The 26,612-nt window shown below is 40.1% G+C and overlaps 1 protein-coding gene across 1 annotated transcript; it reads right to left on the bottom strand.

The window, feature by feature from the left end:
* Positions 1-1,879: 1,879 nt before the first annotated feature.
* Positions 1,880-23,300, bottom strand: slitrk6 (SLIT and NTRK-like family, member 6). Its single transcript, XM_080878804.1, has 2 exons — positions 22,738-23,300; positions 1,880-6,097 (listed from the first exon to the last, which is right to left on the bottom strand). Exon 2 carries the CDS (start codon positions 6,080-6,082, stop codon positions 3,545-3,547), a length of 2,538 nt encoding a protein of 845 aa, XP_080734930.1. The 5' UTR covers positions 6,083-6,097; positions 22,738-23,300; the 3' UTR covers positions 1,880-3,544.
* Positions 23,301-26,612: the final 3,312 nt, after the last annotated feature.

Genomic DNA, 26,612 nt, shown 5'->3' with positions numbered 1-26,612 from the left:
CGGCTGTGATGCAAAACAAACATATGCACTGTTCAAAATGAACTGCAAATAGTCACAGCTGGTTACTGGTGTATTATTCAAGTTCAGGTCTGTGTTTGTTTGCCTCCACGAGTCTAGCCTATGTGTGCTTTATGTGTGTAAGCCTGTAAATAATGCATTTCATGTTTAACTTTTACCACTGCTTCCCGTTCCATTTTCCAGCCTTATTCCGAGTCCGACAGCTGGCTTCATTGTTTGCGCTTCCACATAATTGCGTTACATGTGATTACACTTGGTGTGTGAACAGCAGTGTTACTTCGCAGGCGTTCCATCTAAACATGAACATCCACAGTCATTAGAGCTAGGTTAGCTTATACTGATGCAAGAGGTACTTAGCCCTAATGTACCACCATTTTCATCATTATTGTGCAAATTTATGCAGCTAAGTGCAGCAAAAAGTCCTCTCATCACCTACACTGGGAGGAACCTGATTGTGATGTAAGGTTTTCCACATATTGTTGTTCTTGAATGCACAGAGTCTCAGAGGAAGATGTTATGTTATACAGGATACGTAAAACATTTATTGAAACAAATGTTTGAAACTGAGTCGTTGTTCTGCTCAGTGTTCTCTTTAAAATACTCCGTATTTTTCTAGGTTTCTTTTTTTTTTGGTATACTGCAATATCCTGGGTCCTGGGTAAATTACAGAAGACTTTGAATACTTTAATTTTACTCTGCCTGTAGAGTGTAAAACAGGGGTGTTAAACATAAGGCCTGGGGGCCGGGATCAGCCTGCTCCATTCTAGCCCACTGGGCAGCTTTAGAAAATGTGAAGATGGGCATAAATTTTGGGCTTTTAACTGCTTTGTCATAAATTTTGCAGCTTTACAATCTGGGCAATGAAATACTAGAACTTTTTCTGTCATTGTACACATTTACTTTTTACAATTTAAGCCCAAAGAATCATACAGATAGACTTCAACAGCATTTCTTTACCCCATAGAAAAACTGTATTGTTGACATTGCGCTTCTATTTCTTATGTTAAAATAATCTCAGGGATTAAATGTGTTTTTAAAGTTCTTTACACTGACACAAAGAAGAATTTCGCTGACCATTTTACAATGTAAAATGTGTTTGAGATTTTGTTTTGTTTACCTCGCCTACTAACTATTCCATTGTGTTACTGGTTCCTTGGTGAACTTTACTCACATGACTGGATTCACTTATTTGAAGTCGTCCCCTGAAATAAAGCATCCTGCACACAGTTTTGCACTTTGCTAATGTCTCACCTTTAGAGGAGCATATTGCTTATGAGTCTCATAGGATCAAGCAGCAGAAGATCATTTGTCTTCCCTGCTGTGTGCATGTCTGTGTGTGCCTCTGAGAGTTTTCATACCTTAAATGATGTGCGTGCATACAGAGTTTATGTATTTAGATGTCAGTGGCAGTCTGTGTTACGTGTGTATTCTTGGAAAGCAGTGTCGGATACATCAGTTATGATAGAAAGTAGAGGAATTACAGAAGATCCACTGTTTCCCCAAGTGGAAAGAAAAAAAAAAGTAATGCAGTAGAGCATGGCTGGACAAAAAGCCTGCCGCCACTGTTGTGTGATTAAGGACAAGGTCTGAGCCATTGCGGGGGGGTAAATTATTCACATAGCTGGAAAAAAAAAAAACCCAAATGTTGTTTACACAAGTACATCCTCGCACGTATGCTGTGCAGGACTGATAGCACAATGAGAGAAAATGTCTTTTTCGAGTGCCTGGTGTGGCAATTAGCGCATATAGGGTGCGGTGTTGAGAAGCAGCAGCTTTGAATTCTTTTATCTTGAAGGTAAAACAGGCTGGATGTATACATGAGTTAGCCATAAATTACTTACAAACCATATGTATACTGCAATTCTTTATTTCCTCTTTCAATTACAAGTTCTGTTTATAGTCTGTACAGCACTGAAGGCACACAAAAAAACAATAGATATAATGGAACATAAGTATATACAAAATATACAGAATAAATAATTAACTCTAGTTAAGTAGAAAAGCTACAGAGTGTGTGCTTACATGAACCGTTCCAAATGTTGAGTTTCCAAGAGTATGAAGAGCAAACAGTATAAATGCAGAATAACGACAATGTCTACATTGCACATGTCACTCGCCAACTCGTCAGCTGTTTATAATGTGAGCTGGGAAACAGAGAGAAGTCGGCTGGAGTCTGTTTTCTATCAGGCTGTCTGTGGAAAACTGGACCTTCGCTCGCTTTCGGGCAATGTTATATTCCAGGAAGTTAATAAATGTCAGCACGAGGAACGAACAATGTTCCCAAATGCTGTTGTCAGACAGAAAATAGTGGCACACGTCTCACACACAGACACTCAGACACACACAGATCAATGATATTCCACATTAGTGGCTTTTTCATCAAAAGCTTAAAAAAAACAACAAAACAAAACAAATTTCAGCAGGACTCTGATTGTCATGCACCATCTTATGGCATTTGATTAGTGCAATGCATTTTTACAACATTACAGTGGTGTATATACTTTACTTGAAGTGCTCTACTTACTGACTCAAGAAATAAAGACGTAGCTTGTACAAAAATAAATAAAGTTCCTATGTCGTGTCAATTAACTGACAGAAGGATAGCTTTCAAACTGCACTCCTATCCCTGTATTTTTTTTTTATATATATATATATATATATATATTTTTATGTACATGTTGGCAATTTGCTGACTCTTCGGCACAATGAGCATTCTGGTTGCGGCAATCCAGCTGGCTTATGTTGACAGAGGATGTAATCAGGTCATACCCAGAGTCAGGGTAAACTGATTAAACAGCATTTCTGGGTCAAGTGATGATTGAAATTCACTCACTTCTTCCCAAACATCTGCTTTATTCCGTCGGGATGTTGGAGCGTGAGGGGGATGGGGAGGGTGCTATGTGGATCGATTCATTTGGCTGCAGTAACACAGCAGAGATGTAATTAATCATTTAAAAAAAACAAAAAAAGTTGGTTTCAACACAGGTCTGTTCAACAGACTGTGAGTTTTAACCTCTTAAACATCCAACAGGGTTCGTATTAGGGTTGGGGTTTAGGGTATTTTCATAAAGCAGAAGCTGATGCTGTTTAAATGAAGCTCTGTAGTTTTCATCTAACAGTCTGTGTGTGAATGGTGTGTTCCTCTTAACCCTAATCCTGAACTCAACCCTAGACAGCACACGCTCATCTCGCGTTAGGTTCGGGTTTTGTTTTGGCCACAGCAAACTGAATCTTTGAAGATGATGTTATATTTCAAATGACGTCTCAGTGGTCCTGTGGAGATTAAGCGGTTAAGTTATATTTGGCCATAAATAATGACACCTTTTACCAGCTACATAACATGGCTGTCAACAGATGAAACATAACAAAAGAATCAACCAATTACATTCTGTGCTACAATTTAAGAGATGTGCCCATCATATATCTATATTTATATTTTACACTGTGGCAAGTACAAGAGGGCAAAAAGGACAAGGCACTTAGATCAAACATTTTATGTATATATATTTATTATAACTTCATAAGCTCAGTTAAATGCAGTTTGATGCTCCAGAACTTCCAAATAGTCTGGTTCAGTATGCAGGTTAGCTTTGAGTTCAAAGTACTCGTTTTTTGTTTGCTCAAGCATGACCTTGTGCGGTCTTGAGTACATAATTGTCTCCATTAGTTTCACCTCCTCCTGGTGCCCTGGGACCTGCATGTCTACAGCAGGCTGAAGCTGAGGCATATTTTTTCTCAGGTATTCTGTTATTCCCAGCTGCTGCAGCTCCTTCTCCCTCTCCAGAATGTTCCTGTACAAGGAGTTGGGGTTGCTGAGAGTGACAAACTCCGCGGGGCACTCTCCGGGCATGGATCTGAACTTTGAGCTGGGGTTTCCCGTGAGGGGCGACGTGTTCTCCTTCTCCATGATGCTCCGGCAGAGGTGATGCTTGGAGCTGGGCTCGTCGAGGTTATAATCCATATCGGCGTCGTGCTCCTTGTGCTGAGAGCAGTAGGTGGGGTTGCGGCAGATCTGCACGATGGGACTGTGCGACCTGTCCTCGTACAGAGTGGTGGACCCCGTCCTCTGTGTCAGAGTGTGGTGAGTGGTTTTCTGCCCATACATGCTGTAATGCAAGTGAATGGGGGAGCTACTGCTGGTGTTTTCTCGCGGCTGCTCCTCTGCTGCTTTTTTCTTCGCCCTCCGCCGCCGCCGATGCACGACGAACACCACCAGCCCAGCCGAGCAGAATATGACCATGAGGACAAAAACAAGAAGGCTTAAAATGAGCACAGACAGTGGGATAGTGTCTGTGAGTGAGATGAGGAGACTCCTCTCATCGCTGTTGGGCCCCAGGGTGGCTGTCACACTCTCTTCATTTGAGGGCAATGGGTGGTAGGTCCCTAAACCGGGACAAAGCACCTCATGATGAAGGCTTCTCAGGTCGGTCTGCATCACTTTCTTTGGCATGTGACACAAAATGGAGCCCACCACTGTGTCCTTTCTCAGTTTCTCTACCCATTGTTTGAGGCTGAGCAAGTCACAGCTGCAGTCCCAGGGGTTGTCCTCTAAATAAATCTGCTCCAGCGAGTCGAGTTGATCGAGCACGTTGCTCACTGGCAGGTGCATAAGCAGGTTTTTTCTCAGGTTTAATTTGGCGAGAGGCACGTTGCGAAATATCTGCGCTGGAAGAGAGCTGAGCAGGTTGTTATTTAATGACAGCAGCTTCAGGTTTGGCAGGGGATTAAATGTGCCTGGTGCAATCTCTTTGATGAGGTTGTATTCCAGATATAGGTATTCAAGGTTGTGCAGTCCTACAAACATGGTAGAGAAAAGCTTTTCAATTCTGTTGCCATTTAAGTAGAGCTTTTTCAAGCTGCTTAAGCTGAGGAAAGTTTCATTATCAATGTAATCGATTCTGTTGTTTGCCAAGTTGAGCAATTCTAAACTATCATATGTTACAAAGTCGTACTTCAGAAGTTTCTGAATCATATTTCCCGTCATAACGAGCTTAGTTGGGCTTTCCTTAAGTATTCCGATATCTGACACCTTTTGAATTCCTCGGTCTTGACAATGCATCAAAAACCCAGCCACGGGGTGATTGTGACAAGAACAATGCTCCACACAAGGACTGCTGGGAATGTGAGATGGTGTCAGGATTCTGCCGTCATCCTTGGCATTGACCAACTTGGGAATCTGAGCTACTTTGGATGAGGGAGTAACAACCATATCCAGTGACTTTGACGGCTCCTCCAAGGGAATATTGGCGTGGGATGGACAGAGGATGTCCCGCTTCACCTTTGCCAGAATGGACCCCTTGAGGTCATGTGGTGTGGTGCAGATCACATCGCTGATTGATGATTGGGCTCTCATGTTCTCCATCCAGATTTTTAAATGTAAAATGTCACAGTTACAGACCCAGTCATTGTCTTCTAGGAGGAGTTCCATTATGCGCCCAATATGCTCCAAAAAGCCGACATAGGGCAGTGTCTGGAGCTTGTTGCCACGCAGGTCCAGGTGGGTGAGTGGTACAAATCGGAAAATGTTGCTGGGTAAAAACTCGATGGAATTGTCATTGAGGATGAGGACCTTGAGGCGGATCAGTTTGTTGAAGGCCCCTGGCTCGATGACCCGTATGAAATTTGTGTCAGCTTGGAGAAATTCCAAATTCACCAGGCCTTGAAAAGTGTCCTCTTTCAGTGTGACGAGGAAATTGCTATTTATATGGAGTTTTTTCAGCGAACCGAAAGTGCTAAAGACCCCTGGCTCCAGCTCTTGTATACTATTACCCCCGATGTGCAGTGAAAGGGCACTCTTAAGCCCTTCCATTTCCTCAGCACGGAGCTCAACCAAGTCATTCTTGTAAAGGTTCAGGTGGAAGGGCACACCTGCTGGGACTTTGATTTGGGAGATTTTGCTGATGTTTCTCTGCTCGCAGTTAAGATGAAAGATGCCGTCTTTTCTCTCGCAAGAGCACAAGGAGTCACAAGACTCACTAATGGAGGATGATGCCTCTGAGGGATGGATATCTTGGGATTGGACCGCAGCGAGAAACAAGCCGATGAAAATGACACAAGGCAGCATTTCGGCCTGAGAAATCTGTGAAGAAAGGATGGGCAGAAGGGGTGGGGAGGAAAAAGAAAAGTGTTAAGCAACTATGTTGCAGAAGGTCAAACTCAAACACGATGTCCTAAATAACTGTGCCACTTACACGTAGCATTAAAATTATATTCAGTCTCATTGTCAGTGATCCAAATGTCATTTAAGTTTCATATGTTACAACAGCAAGTTTATGTTATGTATGTGTAAAAGTGTAAAATTATATTTATGAGTGCATCATATGCATGACGAGTAACACAGTTCTTGGGTCAAAGCCTTTATGTAGTGTAGAACTGTCCTTGCACAGCCTTAATTGCATGAAAAATATATAAGACTAGAAAACAATGCTAACAGTGTCCAGTATTCTCTACACATTGTGTTCAATTTATATGAAACGCTCATTAGTTTTAATACAATTTCCCACTCCCTCTTATAGTCAGCATGCTTTACCTATATTTAGATTTATACTTGCACACTCTGATTTATTTACGAATATTCTCTTGATTTATTGACTTTTTAACGTATGACTATGCTGCAATACGAAAGAGACCATCTTTGTGAGTAAATTATATCGTATTAATTTCTTATGAGATATACAATACATGAATGAATTTCATGCAAACTTGTGAGGCAAACAGGACAACCAGATCTCTGTTGATCATCCGTGGCCATCACAAAATCCAACATCTACTGCACAGCAAAGGTACATATTTTGTTATTTTAGTGGAATTGGAAGCAGCTTCACACACTTTATTTTTACTGGAAAAAAAATCTTGGAGCTTCATGTTCTCATCATTTTTTCTTTCACTTTAGTGTGTAATGAATGCACAGCAGTGGGCTTATTTTTCGCAGGCTGTGAGTGTGTGTGTGATCTGAAAACACTGTGTGGTTTTTGAGCTCTGACAAAGCTGTTTTGATGCGACTGGTTTCGCCAGCATTGTCAGAGGTTTAGTAAGGTGTCGTTAACAGTTTTACAAAAAGGGGTGGAGATGTCTTAGCAACTGTGAAAACTCTAAGAAGTATTCTCTTCTTTCTGAATGTTTACACCTATGTTGCCTTTACTCAGTATATGTAGCATCATCTCTAGCTAATGGCACGCCTATTCATCCAATAAAACACTTCAGAATTAAGACTCCCTCCCGGGGCACTGCATTTTACCGATGAGTAAATAAATTCCACAGGGTGAGGACTGAGATCAGACAGCAACTCTTCCCAGTGACTCAGTGGGATAATGGTACATTATTTAAAAAAAAAAAGAGGCAGAGCGAGAGAGAGAGAGACTCATTTGACTGATTTCTCTGCCCTTTATATGCAGGCTCGTCTGAACAAAGACGTAGTGTGAGTCATGCAAATGCAGAAGTCACTTCAATCCATGTCAAAGCAACATTTAGAACAAGCATTCTACATTTAGAACGTGAAATAAATGACCCCGTTTTATTGCAAAACCAGCTAACTCACATGAGGCTGGACTCAAAGAGAATTAAATCTGAGCCAACCCTGTATTCATACATCTGAATTCTTTCAAATACTCTTGACTGTATTATTTTACAAACTATATTAAAGCAATAAACCGAAGCGTGTGGAGGGGCAGCTCGGTCCACTGAAAACCAAATCAAACTGTGAGTAGGATTTATGTTGAATGACAAGGGAAAAGCTGAAATCTGATTTTAATGATGAGCAGCCTGCGCACCACATTGAAATCTATTACATTAAGTCGACTAAAATCCCGATGGATCAAAGGCTAAATCACTCTTGGGGGACTGGTGCAGAAGTGTAGACATCTTCCCTAGATCAAGAATCATCTAGATATTCACTGTTAACGAATGGGATTCTTCAAAGAGGAAAGACGTGAGAGATGACAGCCGTTCTTGTTAACGAATGCGATTAGTAACTGGAAAGCTTCATTCTGGCAAGACGGGGCAAGCCAATCCAGCCTGTGTTTGTCAGAGAGTGAAAGCTATGACTCAAGATATCTATCGAAATAATACTCAACTGTCTCTCTTTACAAAGCTGAGGAAATATCTCCCCTTTACGCAAAGTCAGAGACATGTGGGGCATATTTTCTGGGGGTGTTTGCAGTTGCCTGTGCCCTAAAGCAGTAATAGAAAAAAATATCTTTTTTGGTGTGCAGACTAGAGATACACCCTGTGAATTCATCATCAAAAACCACACTACTGTTTTGGGGAAAACAACAAAAAGACTTTAAAAAAATGTGAAGTTTTTGATGTGTCAGTTTGGATGCTCAATTTTTTTTTTGTCCTCTAATTGTAAAGTTTTAGAAAATTACATTTTCTATATAGCCTAGAGATACAGACCAAGGGACCAGCAGGCATTCATGTACCAATTAGCTTAATTACTGTTCTGAAACACATCAGACTTTAAATGCTTACTACAGTCTGACTATAAATATAACAATTGTTCTGTTTACCAAGTCAAGCAATCCTCACACAACACACACCTAACCCAGGGAGACAACAGAGAGAAGATATCAGCTCCATGAAGCTAAAACATCTCTGAAGTTATTCCCCAACCCTCTCCGTGCCTCTTCTTTCCTTCTTTCAACTTTTTGCCTCCCTCACCATGCCTCCATGCATTTTTGGTGCCACAGGGCAAAGTCAACAGTATTGATGAAAACCAAGACAACTCCATCTTCAACATCTTTGAGGTTCAGGCATATACCCCAAGGTCATTCTCCACATACCTGCAATAACCGATAAGAGACTTTACACTCCTCACTCCATGGACCCGGGAAACACTGAATAGCGAGAACTCTAAGAAATATAAAAACCCTAAGACACTCGTTACATTACCAAAGTAATACATTACTGGTAATGTCACTGAACTCTTACCTAACTCAGATGGCACCAGCTTCAACTCTCATAAGTGCACAAAGAGCCAAAAAGGAAGCTGTAGTAAAAGGAAATGTGTGGACAGTTTTTTCTTTGGCTAGCTTTACAGCATATCTATTTAGACAAGTTTCTGTTTCAGACTGCAAAATCTGGCCTGGGAAGTATTTAAATTAAAGCACATAATGTAATGTTATTACAGTAGTTGAGCATGTCCTCTGCTGCAGCATTTTACACTTTACTGTAACACTTGCAACCGTGAGCAGGCCAGAACACAAAGTGTGCCGGTGAAAAGATGTGTTCATTTTTTTGGGGGGAATGAAAGGAAAAGCGATATACTGAATGCCAAGGAATGGTATTCTTACATTGCTTTGGAAAAAGAAAAACAATTCAATAAAAGGCACAGAAAATTTGCAACACCTATAATTCCTGCAGTGCTTAATAAAGACAAGTTTACAACGTTTGGGGGAGGGAGGTGAAAAAAACCCCATCAACCCACCAAGCAGAAAAACGTAGTCTAACGAACACAGATATTCGATGTCAAGTTTTTAACTGATGGTATTTTTTTGCGACTGAGTGATTTCTGTTGTTTTAATTATAGTAAAAGTGCAACTGCTCAACAGTGGTTAGCCACAAGTGGAAATTTTTGATATACCAAACCCAAGCGGCATACAGGTGAGACAACCGTAGTAGTCCACAAACGTTTCTCCTCAGGTCATTTTAAAAATTTCCTCCATGAAGCAAGCTTTCTTGCTAATGTATGCACCTCAATGCTGTTACAAGTGTCCCTTTAGTGAGCAGGTTGCATGTGGGAGATCCTGAAGGGGAGAAAGAAAAGATGGCTGGATGGATATTACATTCCTCCAATAACACCTCTGATTCTACCACAGAAAACAGCTTCTTCTTCACTTCTTCCCTGCCATGCTGATTACTGAGAGAAACAAATGCTTTCAAACCCATGCTAATAACATATTGCAGATTGCAGGTAACAAACCGCACCTGCATCGTTAGCCAATTCCTCACACCCTCATCTGTTCTTCTCGTCCGTGACCCTACACAAGTTTCTGAATTGGATATTACTAAAATACACTGTCTGTTTCTGTGTTAGCAGATCAACAGCAGACCTTTAAACTCCTGTTGTTCTCAGATTACAGTCTCCTGTTAATTTGACCTGCTTAGTAAATCTGGTCCTGAATGCACTAATAATCTCGTGATCCCCTCCCTTACTCATTTCTACAGGGAATCACCACAACATCAGGCAGAATGCACAGGAATAATTAGTTGAATGTTCTTGCCTCGAGGGAAATCTGGCGCTCTGAATCTGACTGGACAGGAGTACAACAATAAGGAGACCAACCACTCTTTGAGAAAGACAAGTTGCTCATTATAGATCACTCACTGAGCTACTGTTTAGATACACAAAGGATGAAAATGTCTCTCAAACAGTGATGATGTCTTTTAAACTGTAGACTATTCTGCATTTATGTTCCTGTCATCTATCCGGTATGTCGTACAGAATTGAAAATGTCAGATTATTATTTCCCTTTTGTCCAACCAACAATCCACAAAGCAAATAGATTTGAATAATGTGTTGTAGTTTTAAACTTTGTAATAGTTGAATGCAGTTTATAAAATCCCAAATATAACACATCATTCTGGTGTTCTGCAGTCTAAGTTTTACTTAGTGTGATCTTAATAATCTTTGGCTCGGTTTCTATGATTTCACCTCTTATGATTCTTGCTCAAATGAGGTGAGGAGGAGGGAAACTGAGGAAGAATTAAGGACTTTATGGATTGGCGTGAATTTGAGAGTCCAGCAGGTGGTGGACAGAAGACTGCTCTTGAAGCTGAAATCAGCCAAAGGGACTGCACCCTTTATTGGCTGTTTTATGTATTTATACAGGAGAACTTTATTAGGAATAGTTATTGTTTTGCTATTTGGGATATGTGGTGTCATATCTGTGTTGAACCTGCCAGGTCAATGTAATTTCCTGCTAAGGATTAATCATGGATATATCTGTTTATGTTTCTAATTAACATCACGTTGGCATGTCTTCAAAACACTGCAGTCAAGCGGTCACTAAATAAATAAAAACGTAGATTAAGAATCAATAGACATTTATCATTTAATGGTCTCTGCAATAATTTATCTTTACAGATGGCTAAGCAAACTCATTAAAAGAGGAGGTAAAGTGATGGAAGAGAGGTATCAGAATTGGCTATAGGCCACCAAATTTAAGCTTTCAAAGCCAAAATTTTCTCTGAGTGGTGGAATTGCCCTTAGACCTTTCCAGCTGCTTGCCCCCCCCACGTCCATGTGGAAAGGCATGGCATTTATTTTAGAAATCAGTCTTTCGCTTCTGAATTCTTATTGCAAAAAGCAACAAGAATGAAAGAAAATATTTGAATCAACTTTTTAAAGTCTGTATTTGAAAAGACATACTCACAGATTCCATATACGAAAAGAAGATATTAATGTAAAATCAAACATTGGCAAAACTTCTAAGCTGTGAACAACTTCCACATTTATACAGTTAGACATCACTGGGAGTTAAGCAATAATCATTTTCAAGCATTTCTATGCAGAACATTGAGAAATGTGACTATGTACTCGTGTTTAGCAATTAAAGATAATGTGACAAACCAAAATGAGACACAAAAATCTCATTCGTCAAACCTATTAAATTTACATTGTTTAGACAGCGATAATATTCAGACAACATCTCCCAAATCTAGTGCTGAATAATAACTGCAGCATTTCCCTTTTTATTATTTATATACATTTGATTGCTCAGGAGTCTGGTGGAAGTCATGGGACCCAAGGCGCTCACCTTTGTGACCCTAATGGCTTGTAGGATAATATGAAATGGAAAAAAAAAGACTATTAACAGATGTTATCGCGTGCTGCATGATAACACTGCAGAGAGCAGATAGAGAACGGCAGTAGTTTGATGCTCTCTTCCTACTGGATTTCAAACAGACTCCTCTCAACTGATCCATTTTTCAAGCAATCAATGTTGCATGGAAGTCGGTGTGATGGGCGCAGGAGATGAAACATTCTTCCAGTGCCAGTCTTCTGCTGCACTCTCTTTTTTTTTTTTTTACACATTCAAATGTTCATCTCGTGCTGTTCAGACAATTCAATTAGAGATCTACTGAAGCCCTATGAGATCGCTCCTCATGCATGCGAGCGAAGCCAACTCATCACCCAAAATCGAATCAGATGAGTGAAAAAAAAAGAAAAAAGGAAAAGCAGCATGGAGCGAAGGAGAGTAAGACATCAGAGAGAAAGTGAGGAAAAAGTCTGTTGATGGAATATTAATCATAGGCCGGGTTCTTTACCATCGCTGGAACATACACAGGAGGCTTTGTCCATTTATAAAACCAATAAACACCCTGTTAATGCTTCTGCTGGACCGGTTATAAATTGTATTGTTCCAGTGCAGTGAAACACTCCATAATATCACGGAACACCCACAGTGAGTCCACTGCCCCCCGTGGGTATAATATGTCAGAGTGACAAGGCCTCTTCTATGTGACTGTGCGAGCACTCTCACACAGAAAGCCATGAATACACAAATGCTTATCTTCCACGCAGACTTTTACAGCACTGCTGTAAATAAATGTTGTCTTTTTATATGTTCATTAGTGTGTCCATTCAGACAAGTGCACGCATGATATCTGAGATGATGTAAGCAGCCAAATGACTTTAAATAACCAAAGATAAGTATATCCAAAAACTTTTTGCATGCATTTTCAATATGAAACTCACTTTTGTGTGTGTTATCAATGAAGCGTATCCCTTTGTTTTACACAGGAGCATTTTCATCTTGACCCTAAGTAATCTTTCTAATCAGTGTAAAGGAAGTTTTAAAAAGCCTGTGGAATGATCACTGATGTCTGCCTGCAGCTGCCTTTGCCTCAAACACTTTGCTGGTCTCTCAGTCCACTTTCAGTGGCGCTCGGCAGAGGTGCCAGTTATTTGTTGGTCTTAGTTCTCCATTGTTTCCCCATAGCTACTATACAGGTCCCCTGAAGCACACAACAGCCCCTTGTTTCCCCCATAGACATCCTCCAATGGAGGCTGTAAGCCAGGACGTCTGGCTGCCCTTGCGAAACTGGGTTTAGGGTCAATAACACCCGCTAGTGTACGCCTAACTCCATAGAGGACAACCATGCGTCACTCTCACTGAACCTAAAAAATTAAAAAATTCCTCTCCTTATATGAAATTTGCTCCAACTTTAAAGTTTAATACATGCAGCATGTTTGATCAGGTGACCAATGTGTTAAATCATCAAGATTTCAATAATTGAGCTAAATGATATGGTTGCCATAATCACGCAGCCCTAGAAACAACGCAATCAAGTTTTATTCTTATCAACATTTCTGTAGGACAAGTCACTTTCGAACAGGCAGATGAGTCCAGAATTCATTACTTGGTAATCTAATGTATCACATAAGTAGTGTGAGAAAGCGATGCAGCTGAGCAGACCTTTGCTGATAAACTTGGAGCATGTCCCTTTGCAAAAGTCACCAAAAATCCACACTGCTATGGATTCTGACAAAGACATCTCACTGCTGACAGCATTTCAGTATGAATGGACTGAATGTGGCTTTATCACAGCTTGACTGTGACAAACTTTAAAATGACAACTGTATTGGGCATTCCTTTGCAAAGCCAGGGTTCATACTAAGCATGCCATCCTTACTGAACAGCTCGTGTGCCCTTGCTTGCCATTGATTTTTGCACTCTTTACGCCCCTGACAGCACACTGCAGCACCACTTATTTACCATCTGTACATTTGTCATAGTTTCTAGTGGACTGACAAAGACACACACACTATAGATACAGTATATGACAACAAAACAAGGACCTGGATTTGCACTGTACTAAGTATGAATGCACACCATCCGGTTGACAGTTCCGAACATTATTTTTAGATAATATGAACACAGTCATAGTCGTGTTCTGTCCTCGTCACTGTCAAAGTAAAGCACGCTAGAGCCACAAATAGCCCATAAGGCATAATTCCTTCTTCTGTTGCAGGAGGCAACCTGATGTAGCATGAAAGACTTGTTATCCCTAGTGGCACCCCGATGGATAGAGCCATTCTCTTAGCTCACTCAAGAGTGATAAAAGTCACTCCAAATTAGTGTTTTGGACATATCATGGAGATGTCTTGTGGATATCTCACAATATTATTGGCTTTTCACTTGCTCTTAAAAGCATTAGTCACCTCGGTTCTTAGCATTTTATGACCTTAGTCCTCCTCATTGCTAGGCTACCTGCAGCTGCGATGATTAATGGATCCTGACAACAGGGTGGTTGAAAGAGTAGAGTTTAATTCACTGAAGTCTGAAGTTCTCTGACAGTTTAATCCACCTGTTCACCACCCGCAGCAATAATGTAAATATAATCTGTACCAGCACCGTGAGACTGAAATCCAAGCAGGTTTAGAATCAGGATTCTACAAAACAACTTTTATTCAAACATATGAGCCAACATCTGACATGTATTGTATTGTTCTGCATATGGTTAATGAGGATTCACATGTACAAGGATCAGGTTTCAGAGCTCTTGCCTGTCAAGTCCCTGTGAATGGAGCGATATCATGTGTTTCCCAACGGAATTGTTGATCTATTGCTTCATTTTGCTTGCGGTGCTTGTGCTGAAACGTTTATCAAAACTTTCCATGTGCCAGCGCAAGTGAAAGTGACTGTATTGCATTTATTCAAATTTGAATCAAACATGCATAAAAACAAATCCAGTAAACCAATGTTAAAGACATTTCAGCTGTACATATTTAGTTGGATTTTAGTTTTGTAAGTGCAGTAGGTATGACTGATTTAGATTTTAATTTAAAAAATAAAAGTTCAAAACGTTTTTTTAGCTCCTAGTTTTAGTTTTAGTTAACTAAAGTGCATCCACCTGTTAACGGTCTATATACATCTATTTTATAAAATATATATATTAACACTGACTGAACTTTCTGGCCCTTTGTTTCAGCATGGTGGAGGTTTTAGTGGAAGTATTGTGCTTTCAAACAGGCCAACAAAGATCCTTTTAGCTGTGTTGGAAGCACACAGCCTTGGTGATCAGGGGAGCGAGGCTGATAGCACACGCTCTGCTGGCTGCTACAAGGATTGCATCTTTAGAAACATCATCAGTGTCCCGATGAAAAAAAAAATGAAAAGAAAGAAATTCGATTGGCTCTCTGCTTTTCTCATGTTGTTCAGTAGTTCTAACAGCTGGGAGCTCATCCCTATGGTAAGTCATAAGCAGATACTGAACTTCATCATGCATAGAGACCTAATACATCTTTATGGCCATTAACTGACACAGTTAACGCCACAGTTTTGCTTACTCACTACCTTGTGTAACTGCATAGCTTCCTCACTTTCTGCTCTCTGCTGGTGGGCCTTAATTTCTGATAGAGAACATATGCATGATAGAACTAATAATAGAAACACAAAGGCAGTGTGGGATAGGGAGGGAAGAGGGGGTGGCTCAGCTCCCCTGGCAAGCTTGATTTAGAAGGCCTGCATTTCCAATGGTCTGTTTAACTAATGCGCAGTAATTAGTTCTCCTGAAATGAGCAGGCGAGTTACGCCACTGTATAGTAGGATCAAGGTATGTTTTGTAAAAAGACCCATCTGCACCAAACAGATGTATGTTTCTGTATACCTTACTGTCGCTTTAAAAAAAAAAAGAAAAAAAAAAAGGACACTTTCTATTCAGGAGTGACTCACCAGCAGGACTGGCAAAGTGTAGATACATTTGTTCACTATGCTCAATCTAGTTTCAGTGCTACCTGGAAAGTCAGGCAACTGAAAGCAAAGCCAATACTCTAAATAAAGTAGAAAACAGTTTTAATAGAGATTGTTGTGTTATATCATTATGAGATAGCTCTTTGAGAATATTCAGTGAGTGTTTCATATCTTTCTATCTCCAGTGTAACCATCCTTAGTCCTTTCAGCCTTTCAGTTGTTTCTAATGTCGATTTTAAAGCATGCCCTCCATAAAAAAAAGGGCCACAGGGTAATGGTAATGACGGTCTTATGATTCGCTCCATAAATAGGTGTAGATCAGCCACTTGGAAAAAAACAAAAACTTCATTCTCAAAGGAGTCACATATTATAGGTAGACAGGCCTGGCTACTGAGAATAAACAAAAGAAAGGGCACCACCTAGAACATTCTGTCATGTCAGTTAATCACAGCTTGGTTTCTGTGGTCTACAAAAATGCAGGCAAGTTTATAGACAACCTGAAAATCTGAAAATAGAAACTTAAATTATATTAAATCTCTAAAAATACTAACTCGCAACAAAAAACGATTTTTATATTTTCATATGCATTCTAGTTAGATATCTGCAATATACCAATACTGGTCTATTTTGAAACTTTCAATTTGAATTTATAGAAACTTCCTTCCAAAAAAAACTACAAATACATAAAGTGATTGTCAAACACAATCGAGCTGTAAGTACATTTTTCATATGACATGATGGATTGTCATGTACTGTGATCACGCTGGATATCCTAACTGTGCAATTATGACTGGTATCATTCAAAAACTAGAGTCTTCGATTATTTTTAAAGCAAGGATTAAACAATATGTTTTCCTCACTGTTAAAATTGATCGTTAGGATAGAAAAGCTCCATTAAGAAAGTTATTTTACCATTTTACACATAGAAGCAGTTTCAGAACATAAAAACATACCCATTTACGCATTTATGTTTGAGATCCAACTCAGAGCTGTTTTACAACATATTCATGCAAATATTTAAAAATGCACAAAAGCCAGGAATTAAAGGGGGTCACCACACGCATTGCAGTAATGTTACAATTAGTTAACAGTCGTCCTCAAATTGGGCATGTGGCTATTTCTGGGAAATGTGAAATGATTTTCGAAAATCCGGTCCTGGCTGATTAATTGTTCTTACAGTCAAACACAGAGCAGCTTCCTGCTCTCTTATTTTGCTCCATTATTTCAAGAGTTTCATCAAATCTGTCATACAGTCGGCCTTGGTAGTTGCCTTTTCTTTAATGCATGCATTGCAGTTTTATGATATTGGCATCAAATCTAATAATTTTTGTACAAATTTCTCCACCTGCTATCTGATGTAAGCCTTTCAAAAAAAAACAATCGATGCATGTGCGCCTGGAATTGCCCACCCCTGGGGTAGTGGTTTATCAGTATGTGTTTTCAGATGTCTCTTGGTTCTTAACCTTTATATAACTTTTTTAGCTACCTCCCAGTTTTTGACCACCACCATAAATATGAATGTATTCATAATGACTTGCCCGGTTAAAATATTGTGCAAATGTTTATTGCACAACAGTGCAGACTGGCCCAAGTTCAACTTCAGTGGATATCCTATCAGGACAAAACAAACATTTTTTGGATGTAGAATCAAAGCAGTTGTTTCTTCACATTTGGTAATTAGACTTTAGTTACTCGGAGAAGATATGAAACTATTTTTTTAAAACACAGCTTACAAATAAGTACTTGTAACATAGATTTTCTCTGTATAACTCTGCTACACGTTAGACAGCCAGTCACTGAGATCATTAGATCTTCGCACTAGTATGCTGTCTGCTGATTGGCTCTTTAACACTGATGAGATTTACTTCAAATATACTAAAATTTAGTATCAAATAACAAGACATTATCCAACACTTGGTAGGATGTAATCAGTCTGATTTATCAGTTTGATATTCAGCCTTACGTACTACACTCTAGCTTACTGTTCGTCAGCAAAACCATGACGAGTTTACTAACTGAACAAAGTATTATAAAGTCATAAGCTGTTTTTTATGACCACATCTGTTAGTGGCTCTGTTCATTAGTAACAGCTGAATGGTATGTGATCAAGTGACAATTCATCAAGACGCCTACTAAAAGCAAAGAAAGAGGGAAGAAAAATCTACAAGCCATATGTAAACGTTGCCTGTATGTGTTTTATATTTACCTGACAGGATCTAGACTATGATTGTCATAAGCGACTGCACATTTTCACATATGGGTGCAAACTTTGAGCCCATGTGTGTTCATGGGAGAAATGGAAAGATGGCGGCGCAGCTTTTTTAGCTACGTTGAAGGTAATAGGATTAGCACAAAGTCACAGATTTATCTTTTACTGTTTGGGAAACATGGAGATGGATCATACACACACACACCCCCACCACCAATTCTGATTCTCCCTCTGCTCTGCCCTTTCCCTGTTTATTCACCAGGCGCCTCCATAATTCATTACTGTGTCATACTAGAATCAGTATAACTTGCTTTATGATGCAGAGCCAGTAGAGCTAAAACTCCACCCTATCTGACACTTTGGCTGATGCAAATTTGCCTGAAGGAAATCCAGTCTATGGTCAAGGGAAATAAGAAGACTCATTGGAGCTGCCAGTATCAGATGCAGCAGCAGACTTAAGCAGTACACACAGACAGAGGCAGAGCTTACGGACCGATAGTCAAAAACATTTTCAGACTGGCACCATTGAGCAAGAGTGGATGGTTAGATGAGAAGATTGATAGATGTTATGTCTGTTTGACTGCATCAGTAACACCAAGGTGTAATGTCTTTTTAAAAGGAAGATAAAGCTGGTATATTTTTACATAATTCTTGTCTGGACACATAAGACAGCAAATTCAATGCAGATTAAGTTCAAGGTGTCTTGCTTTCAGCCTGTGCATTTTTTTTGTCAGTTAATTGAGTGTGTGACAACTTAACTGCAGAGACTCGAGCTGACCTGCGCCGTCCAGCTAAACAAGACCTTTCAAGACCAATTAAGTGGGAGAGCCACAGCGGGAAGTTAAAGAAGCTGGACAGCATTCTAAGCTCCTGCTAAAACCTGTTATCAGAACAAAAGCTTCAAAGTCAAATATAAGACTCAACGCCACCCATAATTCCCTGTTTGTTTTTGAGATGGATTACTCCGAGCCAAATGAAGTTCCCGGAATCACAACAGACACTGCAGATTAAATGCATATACAGGCAGCACAGCACACGCTGCACGTCTGCCACAAGAAATGTGTACACATCACACGTGACGCTGCTGCAACAGAAGGGAGTGTTGCGTTTCAAACAAAGGTGGGGGGGGTGTTATTGTCCTAAATAATCTGCTCGCTGAGCATTTCATCAGAATGCTAGCAGCAGCCCATCAAATTCTATGTGCTACTTTTCCAGCAGAAGGTTTTACAATATTCATAAAGTGCTTGGCAAAATATAAAGATGGATAGGTAAAGGCTCAACAGCTGGCGATAATGTTTGGTGTCAAGACAATGAACAATGCTGAACTTGTAAAGGTTTTTGAGGTGTGTTGAAAATGTGCAGTACTCAATAGCCAGACTACGAGAGATCTATGGGGACCAAGCTCCGTTCTCATAAATATATAAACATATTTTAGAGCGTAAAATATGCTCTAATATAATTTAATCCCTGCTAGACATTAATGTTTTCCCCAAAATGTGGCCAAAGTATGCACTTTTTTATTGCCCATATCTGGCGCTGACTGACTGCACTGGTCCACCTTAAACAATTCTTATATTAAATGTGTTACAACATTTGGGCCACATCTGGTCCACACTACACTAATTATAACCCACATTAATACCATGTCTGGCCCAAACATCTGAGCTGTCAGTGCCAAAAAGATCCCAGATAAGACCCAGATGTGTTTACTATGTGTAGCAAGAAGCACTTAAAAAAAAAAAGAAAGAAAATCCCTCTCTTCCTTCCCTCAGCCCCAACTGGTCACTGGTCTTATGACCCAGTGTTTTGACTTTTAGTTCATTTTGATGTTTATAGTATGTTTAAGCTCATTAGGTTTCCTATGTTCATTTGCTTATTAGTTCCCCCTTGTGTTTTCAACCCCTGTGACGTCCCCCCTGCCCTTTCATGTCTGAGAGTCTCATGTTGTCAAGTTCATGTTGTCATGTCTGCGTCTCATTATGGTTCCTGTTTTATTTTGAAGGGGTCCTGTGTTCCTATGTTCAATGTTTTTAGTTTTACTCTCCTCTTGTGATGTCCTTATGTTCATGTGTGTCAGCTGTTTCCCCATGTGTTTCCGTTTCCCTCATTATCCTCCTGTGTGCATTTAGTCCATGTGTCTTCAGTCATTCCTTGTCAGGTCGCCTGCTCATGCACGTCACAACTTCAGGTATCCATGTCAGTTCACCATGTTTAAGGTTTTTTCATGTTTAGTTTTAGTTCACCCAGTTTAGGTTATTGTTTAGTTTCACCTATGCTCTTTGTTTGTACCTTGTTTCCTAGCCTCAATAAACGGCTTGTTTTTTGTAAATCCATGTCACGTTCAGTTTTTGGTCTGCGTTTGAGTCCTCTCTTGCAAACACATACAGTCTGCCTCAGCCAGACTGTGACAATAACTTACAATATAAAGCGCCTTAAAGGTGACTATTGCTTTGATTTGGAGCTATATAAATAAAACTGAACTGAAGTGAATTTTACAGGTGTTTGTGCTCAGTCACTCCTTTGTTATGTTGTGGTTACTCAGGAATGTGCTACCATAAACATGCACTTTAACTGCTCCTGATTGCTTTCTCTTACAATTACAAAGTATTTTAAGAACTTTTTTATCGTGTTATGACAAGTCCTGCCTGCTAATTTACACCTTCCTGCTGTGACACACGACCACGAAAAGCCAGAAACCTTTCTCCACTGAAGGAAAAGAGAGCCTTGTTTACTCCCAGGCTTTTCTCCCCATTTCCCTTGAAGGTCTCCCACCAACAGTTGCGTGCGTCTACTACTTAAAAGTCAGGCGGCTTTTAGCCTGGGGGGCTGAAACAGAATGAGGTGGAGTTTGGGCCGGAGAATGCGAGACAGTTGACTTGTTGCGTCAGGCTAGAGGTTGTTTCATTTCAGCCCGACATGGGATAGCACATTAGAGCCCCACCCCCAAACACCCTAGCAGTCCATGGCTTCAGAGTGCGTATGTGTTTCTGCGCTGCCTTGTTTCTGCGCTCGCTCTGACCGTCTATCAACTTTCCCCGAGCGCCCCTGCAGTGTTCCCAGGCACCAATTACGCCAGGACTTGTCCCTTTCCTCCTCTGGATTGGAAGTGATGCGGCTTGCCCCTACAGGGTCGACACCACCACTACAACCACATATCAGTGAGAGATTCTGCCAGCGCCCGCGGCCCTCCTTCACCACAATCCTGGAGAAATGATAATTATGACATCCACCCACTCAACAGGCATGAGATAGTTCAACTCCCTTGCCCCTTGTTCCAGCATTTTTTTTTTTTTCTTCCTTTTTTTTTTTTTGACTGATTCAATATTACGTGGGCTCACGCTGCCTACTTCATCTCCGCTCTCTGATACATAACTGCAGGATTTCTCAATCTGACAAACAGCACACTAATATAGTTTCACCATGGCCAGAAGCTCTACCCTCGACCCAGAGCTGGCTCTGAAATCCGCAGACCACTCACACCTGTGGCCAATTTCCTTTTGGCTACTCAACTCATTACAGACAACACCTACCCTATTCAAACATATTTGTGTTTCCCCTTCACTGCAAACAGTTTGTTCAGTTGTAGGGGACTAACCACGACTGCACCACCTGATATCCACGATTAACATCAGCTCTTGTTTCCCCTCTCTCTATAATTCCCTGTGCCTGGGTGACTTTTTTATTTTATTTAGGTATTATAGCAATGGAGCTACAAAGCTGGAGGGGGGAAAAACAAAAGAAAACTCTTAACACTAGAGAGCCAGACAGGAAAGTTGTGATTAAAAAAATAAATAATCAAATGTTATGCCATCCAGGGCCTATAACTGGGGCATTACCTTATTAACCATTATTCATCCAAGCAAAAAATTGGGGTCCAGACTCAATTAAGCAAACTTAAAGATAATCAGACAGGGCTTTCCCCATTAACTTGCACTTCCTCTAATTGAAGGGGGAAAGCTGATTAGAAGTAAGGCACAAATGCAGTGCAGATCTATTGAACTGCCTGTGATTAGAGTGTGAACATGCACGCTATAACAGCGCCGTGTGAAACGTAACGAGATTAATCGGCTGGCTCTGCTTCCTGATTGGCTCGGTTCTGTCAGAATTTATGACGCAGCGCCCATTAAAAGACACCTGTGACCACTAACACTAATAAATATTCATACGCCACAGATATAATTAGTGATGGCCGAACGCCAGGAGGGAAGAGCGAAGTGTGAGGCAGCTTCAATCTGTTACCGCGCAGAGCTCTTTTAAAAATGAGCCACTCACTCCAAAGTTTTGTCTTTTTTTTTTAAATATATTTTTCCTTGTATGTAATACAAAGCAGAGCACAGGCACACCAGTCCGAATTTCCATAGGGGAGAACAGCGCCGTAGGATACAGTAACTGTGTGTGGCAGACAGCCAGGTGTGCTCGAGGTAATGGAGCCCCCTCAGGAAAACTCACAGCTCCTTCTCTGTTCCTGTCAAGTCCAGGCACTATTTTTTATTTATTTTTTTCTTTAAAGCTGTTTTCTGCCTGTGCTTTCTGACAATCTACACCCTCTGTTTTATAGCAGGTTTTTAAGGGGGGATAAAACTGGATGGTTACGGCACTGCAACATTCTTTAGCTAGTTAGAACGTGCCCGTAATGGACGCGGATTCCTTATCATTTAAGCTAACCCCAATAAACAAAACAAAAAAAAAAAAGGGGGGGGGGCAGTTATTTAATTGCAATGAAACAGAAATAAACTTTCCATAAATCACATCTGATCCATAACTGACAGAACATTGACAGAAAAATATTTACATTCACCGTAAAGTGACACTTACCGGATAAAACTGTTGAAGAAAGACGATGTTTAAGTCCAAATTTCACTGTACTTGGTCCATCAGTTAATGCGGGTAACCCACCACCTTTAAAAAGAGGAGAGGGGGGACGCGCAGGCTAACAGTTTCACTACAGTCCACGAAGCTCCTTATAAAACAGGCTGACACACTACAAAACTTCACAGGTTCCGTCAGTCCTCTCCCTTTTCCTTTGTGGTTCCTCACACACACACACTCTCACACGCTTAATTATTCCGATACACCAGGACGCTTTGCGGTGAGGTTTCACTCCGGTCCCGGGATGATGAGCAGCCCGCAGCCTTCCTCCTTCCAGTCTCTCCACAGTCAATTAGGATTAAGTTGCAGGTTCGAGGCGACAGTGTTAAAACATTGTTGCCATTAAAGCGGGGCTATTCTTTAATCTCTCTTTTTTCTAATTATGCTTCTACGGTCAACTTAAAATAAAATAAAAATACAATGCCAGCGCGTGCCGTACCCTGCTCTCGCGCTGCGCCGCGCGCTCTGTGTAGTTAACCAATCTGCGATATATTGGAGTTGCTCGGTAATTTGCATGTTGTAGAGGTGGACTACAAGGAGGCAAGGCGGCGTCAAGGCGACCGCAGCACGCGGCTCTCCCGGAGACATTCAGACTTTCAGAATAAAAGCCTGGAGTAGATCAAATGCATTTATTTATTTTTATTTAAGCCTCTTTAATGTTTTGATCAATTTTACGACTTTTATCTATCACAAAACATAATTTAAATTTAATCACTCTAAAAAATGACCATACAAATATTTTTCATTTCTTTCCAACAACTGCCAGCCAACCAGAAAAAAACAAACAAACAAACAAACAAAAAAAACGTTTATTCACGAAGGGATATCATGCAACTTCCGGTACTTTAGTGTCTCTATATCGGGCAGTTTTATGCAACTGGGAAAGCACTGAAACGGCTATACAGAGCTCCTCCTCTTGGAGATTCTCACAATAGACCGAGAAAAAAAAACTCTTACACTGATAGGCTTTAAATAGCCTGGCTGCAGCACCAAGACCAAAGAATGCCTATATCAGCCATATAAGGCAACTAAAATAGTAGCATAAAAATATGCAAAGGTCTTGTAATCACATAAGTCAAGTATAGCATTTTTGACATAATAGTGTTGATTCTTATTTGTGAGAGAAGAAAATAATTTCCTGTGTGTGTGTGTGTGTGTGTGTGTGTGTGTGTGTGTGTGTGTGTGTGTGTGTGTGAGAGAGAGAGAGAGAGAGAGAGGGGATCTGCACAGTGGCAAACTAACACACCTTTCATCACACAGCAAACTGCAAGCTGGTCTTTATGTGTGTGTGTGTGTTGTGTGTGTGTGTGTGTGTGTGTGCCCTTGAACACGACACTGAAGTGCTACCACTTCCAGATGAGTTGTGGCTGGGCTTGACCTTTAACCTCCCTGTGGTGCAAGAACTAATAGGGTGTAAGATCATTATTATTCCAGATCATGCTCCTGTGTGATGAAAAAAGAATCAGACAGATCAAAACCGCTGAAAATAACCTTGGAATGCCAACTGATCATCTGCATCAAACCCAGGGTTGTAATTCTCTGCAGCTTACTCGCTGATCACTTTCAGATGGGCTGCCCCCCGCCCCAATGCAATCGGTTGTGTCTATCTGCTGCATAAAGCCAAGTGGGTTTGTCACGGAATTAGAGAAAATTTTACTCCCATCTGGAACATCACAGACTGGAGCAGTCATCTATTGCTTGACCTCATCGGTGACCCATCCCAGACAGATCATCTCAAAGGACCTGGTCAGAGAATTAAAGATGCAGGAGTGACAAATTACAACCTTTAAAAAAATTACCCAAGAACTTGTAATGTAGAGTTTAATCATGAGATGTAAAACAGGAAGAAAAAAAAGTGTGATTCATTTACACAACTTAATGATACCTTGCAAGCACATTCACACATTTAGACAAAAACAAAATTAACATTAAACAGTGCGCTAATGGCAGTGACAACAAGAGAGTACGGTGTATCTTAAAATGCAAAGTCACTCTCCAAATAATTCCCCAGCCTAATATTTCATTCTGGTAGAGTAAATATTCTGTGTCCTGTTCACAGAGCCCTGCTACAAAAAAACAAAGCAAAAATCATTTACGCTCACTTAAAATCAAATTCTTAAATTTAGACCATTACAAAGCTTGTTTAGAACCTGATACAAAACCTTTTCTTGACATTTTGGACAGTGCCCCCACCACCCCACCACCCACTTCATAATAAATATATAGTAGTAAATGTATAGTAAACATTTCAAGTTAATGACCTTAAATTTAATGACAACATACATTCCCCCCAAATATTCAGAATTTATCACAAGTGAGACAAAAACAGCACTGAGAGGACGCTATATGGTTAATAAACTGGCTGTAAGAACCAATAATACATATTACAGCATTACAGTCAAGAGATTAATATTGTGGAAATTATAACACAGAACCAATGAAAATCTGTTTCTCGCTGAAAAAATATAAAAACAAACCAAAAAATATGTGAATATGAGCGTGTAAATAAGTCACCTGGCTTTTTTGTTTTGTTGAGTTTTCATTCTGGTCCTCTGGATAGCACTGGTTTCTATTTTTATTGTCATATGTACATATCTATAGCCATGTGAATGTAGATAAATAGATCTATCTATGCATGTATCTATCTACAGTGGACAGCCACTCAAGTGCATTAATACAGCTCACTAAACCGATCTGTTTGTGCCGATTGGAGTTCATTGGAGTTCATTGGAACTACTGCATGTACAGCAATTCCAGTGTAAATGTCTATTCAAAGTATTTTTCATTAGAACTGCTTTACGTACAGCACATTTCAAAAGGTCTGTGCTCCAGTTTTAATGAGTGAAATTCTATCAAATGTCAAGACTAATGTTAATATTGTGCATGGTCCTATTTCAAGCACATAAGTACTTTAAAAAATAAATAAGCACATTATTTAGAGCTGATTAGCAGACATATGTGTCTATGGACTGGACTCCTATATTAGCATTAGCTGATAACTTAGCACTCCAACCAGCGGTTGGCACTGGAGTCCAGAAGACTAAATTTGAGGCTTCAAAATGTCCAGCACCAAGAGGTGATGTCATGATGGCTGCATCCATCTTTTACTAACTGATTATGTTTTCATCTCCATTTTTTTTTATTGCTGAAATCTGTTGGTGCACCTTTGTATGATTTTCAATTGTACAGCATCTTATTCTGCCCTCAGTCTGATATAAACAGGGCTGTCAATGTTAATGCAGATTAATCTGTCATCGCGATTAACACTATTAAAATTTTTATTGCAACTAACCCATCTGGAGCGCAGAATGACTCTAAATCCCTGAAATGTCTCTGTCAATGCATTTCGGGCAGTTTGTCCAAAGTTTGTCCACTCTGTGCTCCAGATGGATTAAATGTGTTAAAAAAATTTTAATTGCGTTAATCATGATGATGCGTTAATGTTGACAGCCCTAATATAAACCATTTATGTTTTCTTTTATAGCCCAACTCTCTTTAAAAATAGAAAATAAAATCCCTTGAACAGAAAGTTGGGTTGGTGGGGCTTCAGCACTTACAGCCAGAGCTGCATCACTGTGTTGACCATATTACCATATTAGGAACATCCCCTGTCAGTGATGTCATACAGAACCAAAAATGAAAAAAAAAACACAACAAATTAGAGCAGTCTAAAACCTGAGTTTATGGCTCACAGAGATTTCTTCTATGTCTATTTCTAATTAAAACACTGACTGCATTTAATATGAGGATCCATCATTGTAATAGCATAAGTGACAGGAAAAATACGTAAATCATAATACTGTACCTTTAATTTAAGCCAC

The sequence above is a fragment of the Rhamphochromis sp. 'chilingali' genome (genome assembly GCF_963969265.1).
Source record: "Rhamphochromis sp. 'chilingali' genome assembly, chromosome: 3".
Lineage (NCBI taxonomy): Eukaryota > Metazoa > Chordata > Actinopteri > Cichliformes > Cichlidae > Rhamphochromis > Rhamphochromis sp. 'chilingali'.
This window is presented reverse-complemented; position numbering and strand designations above follow the sequence as displayed.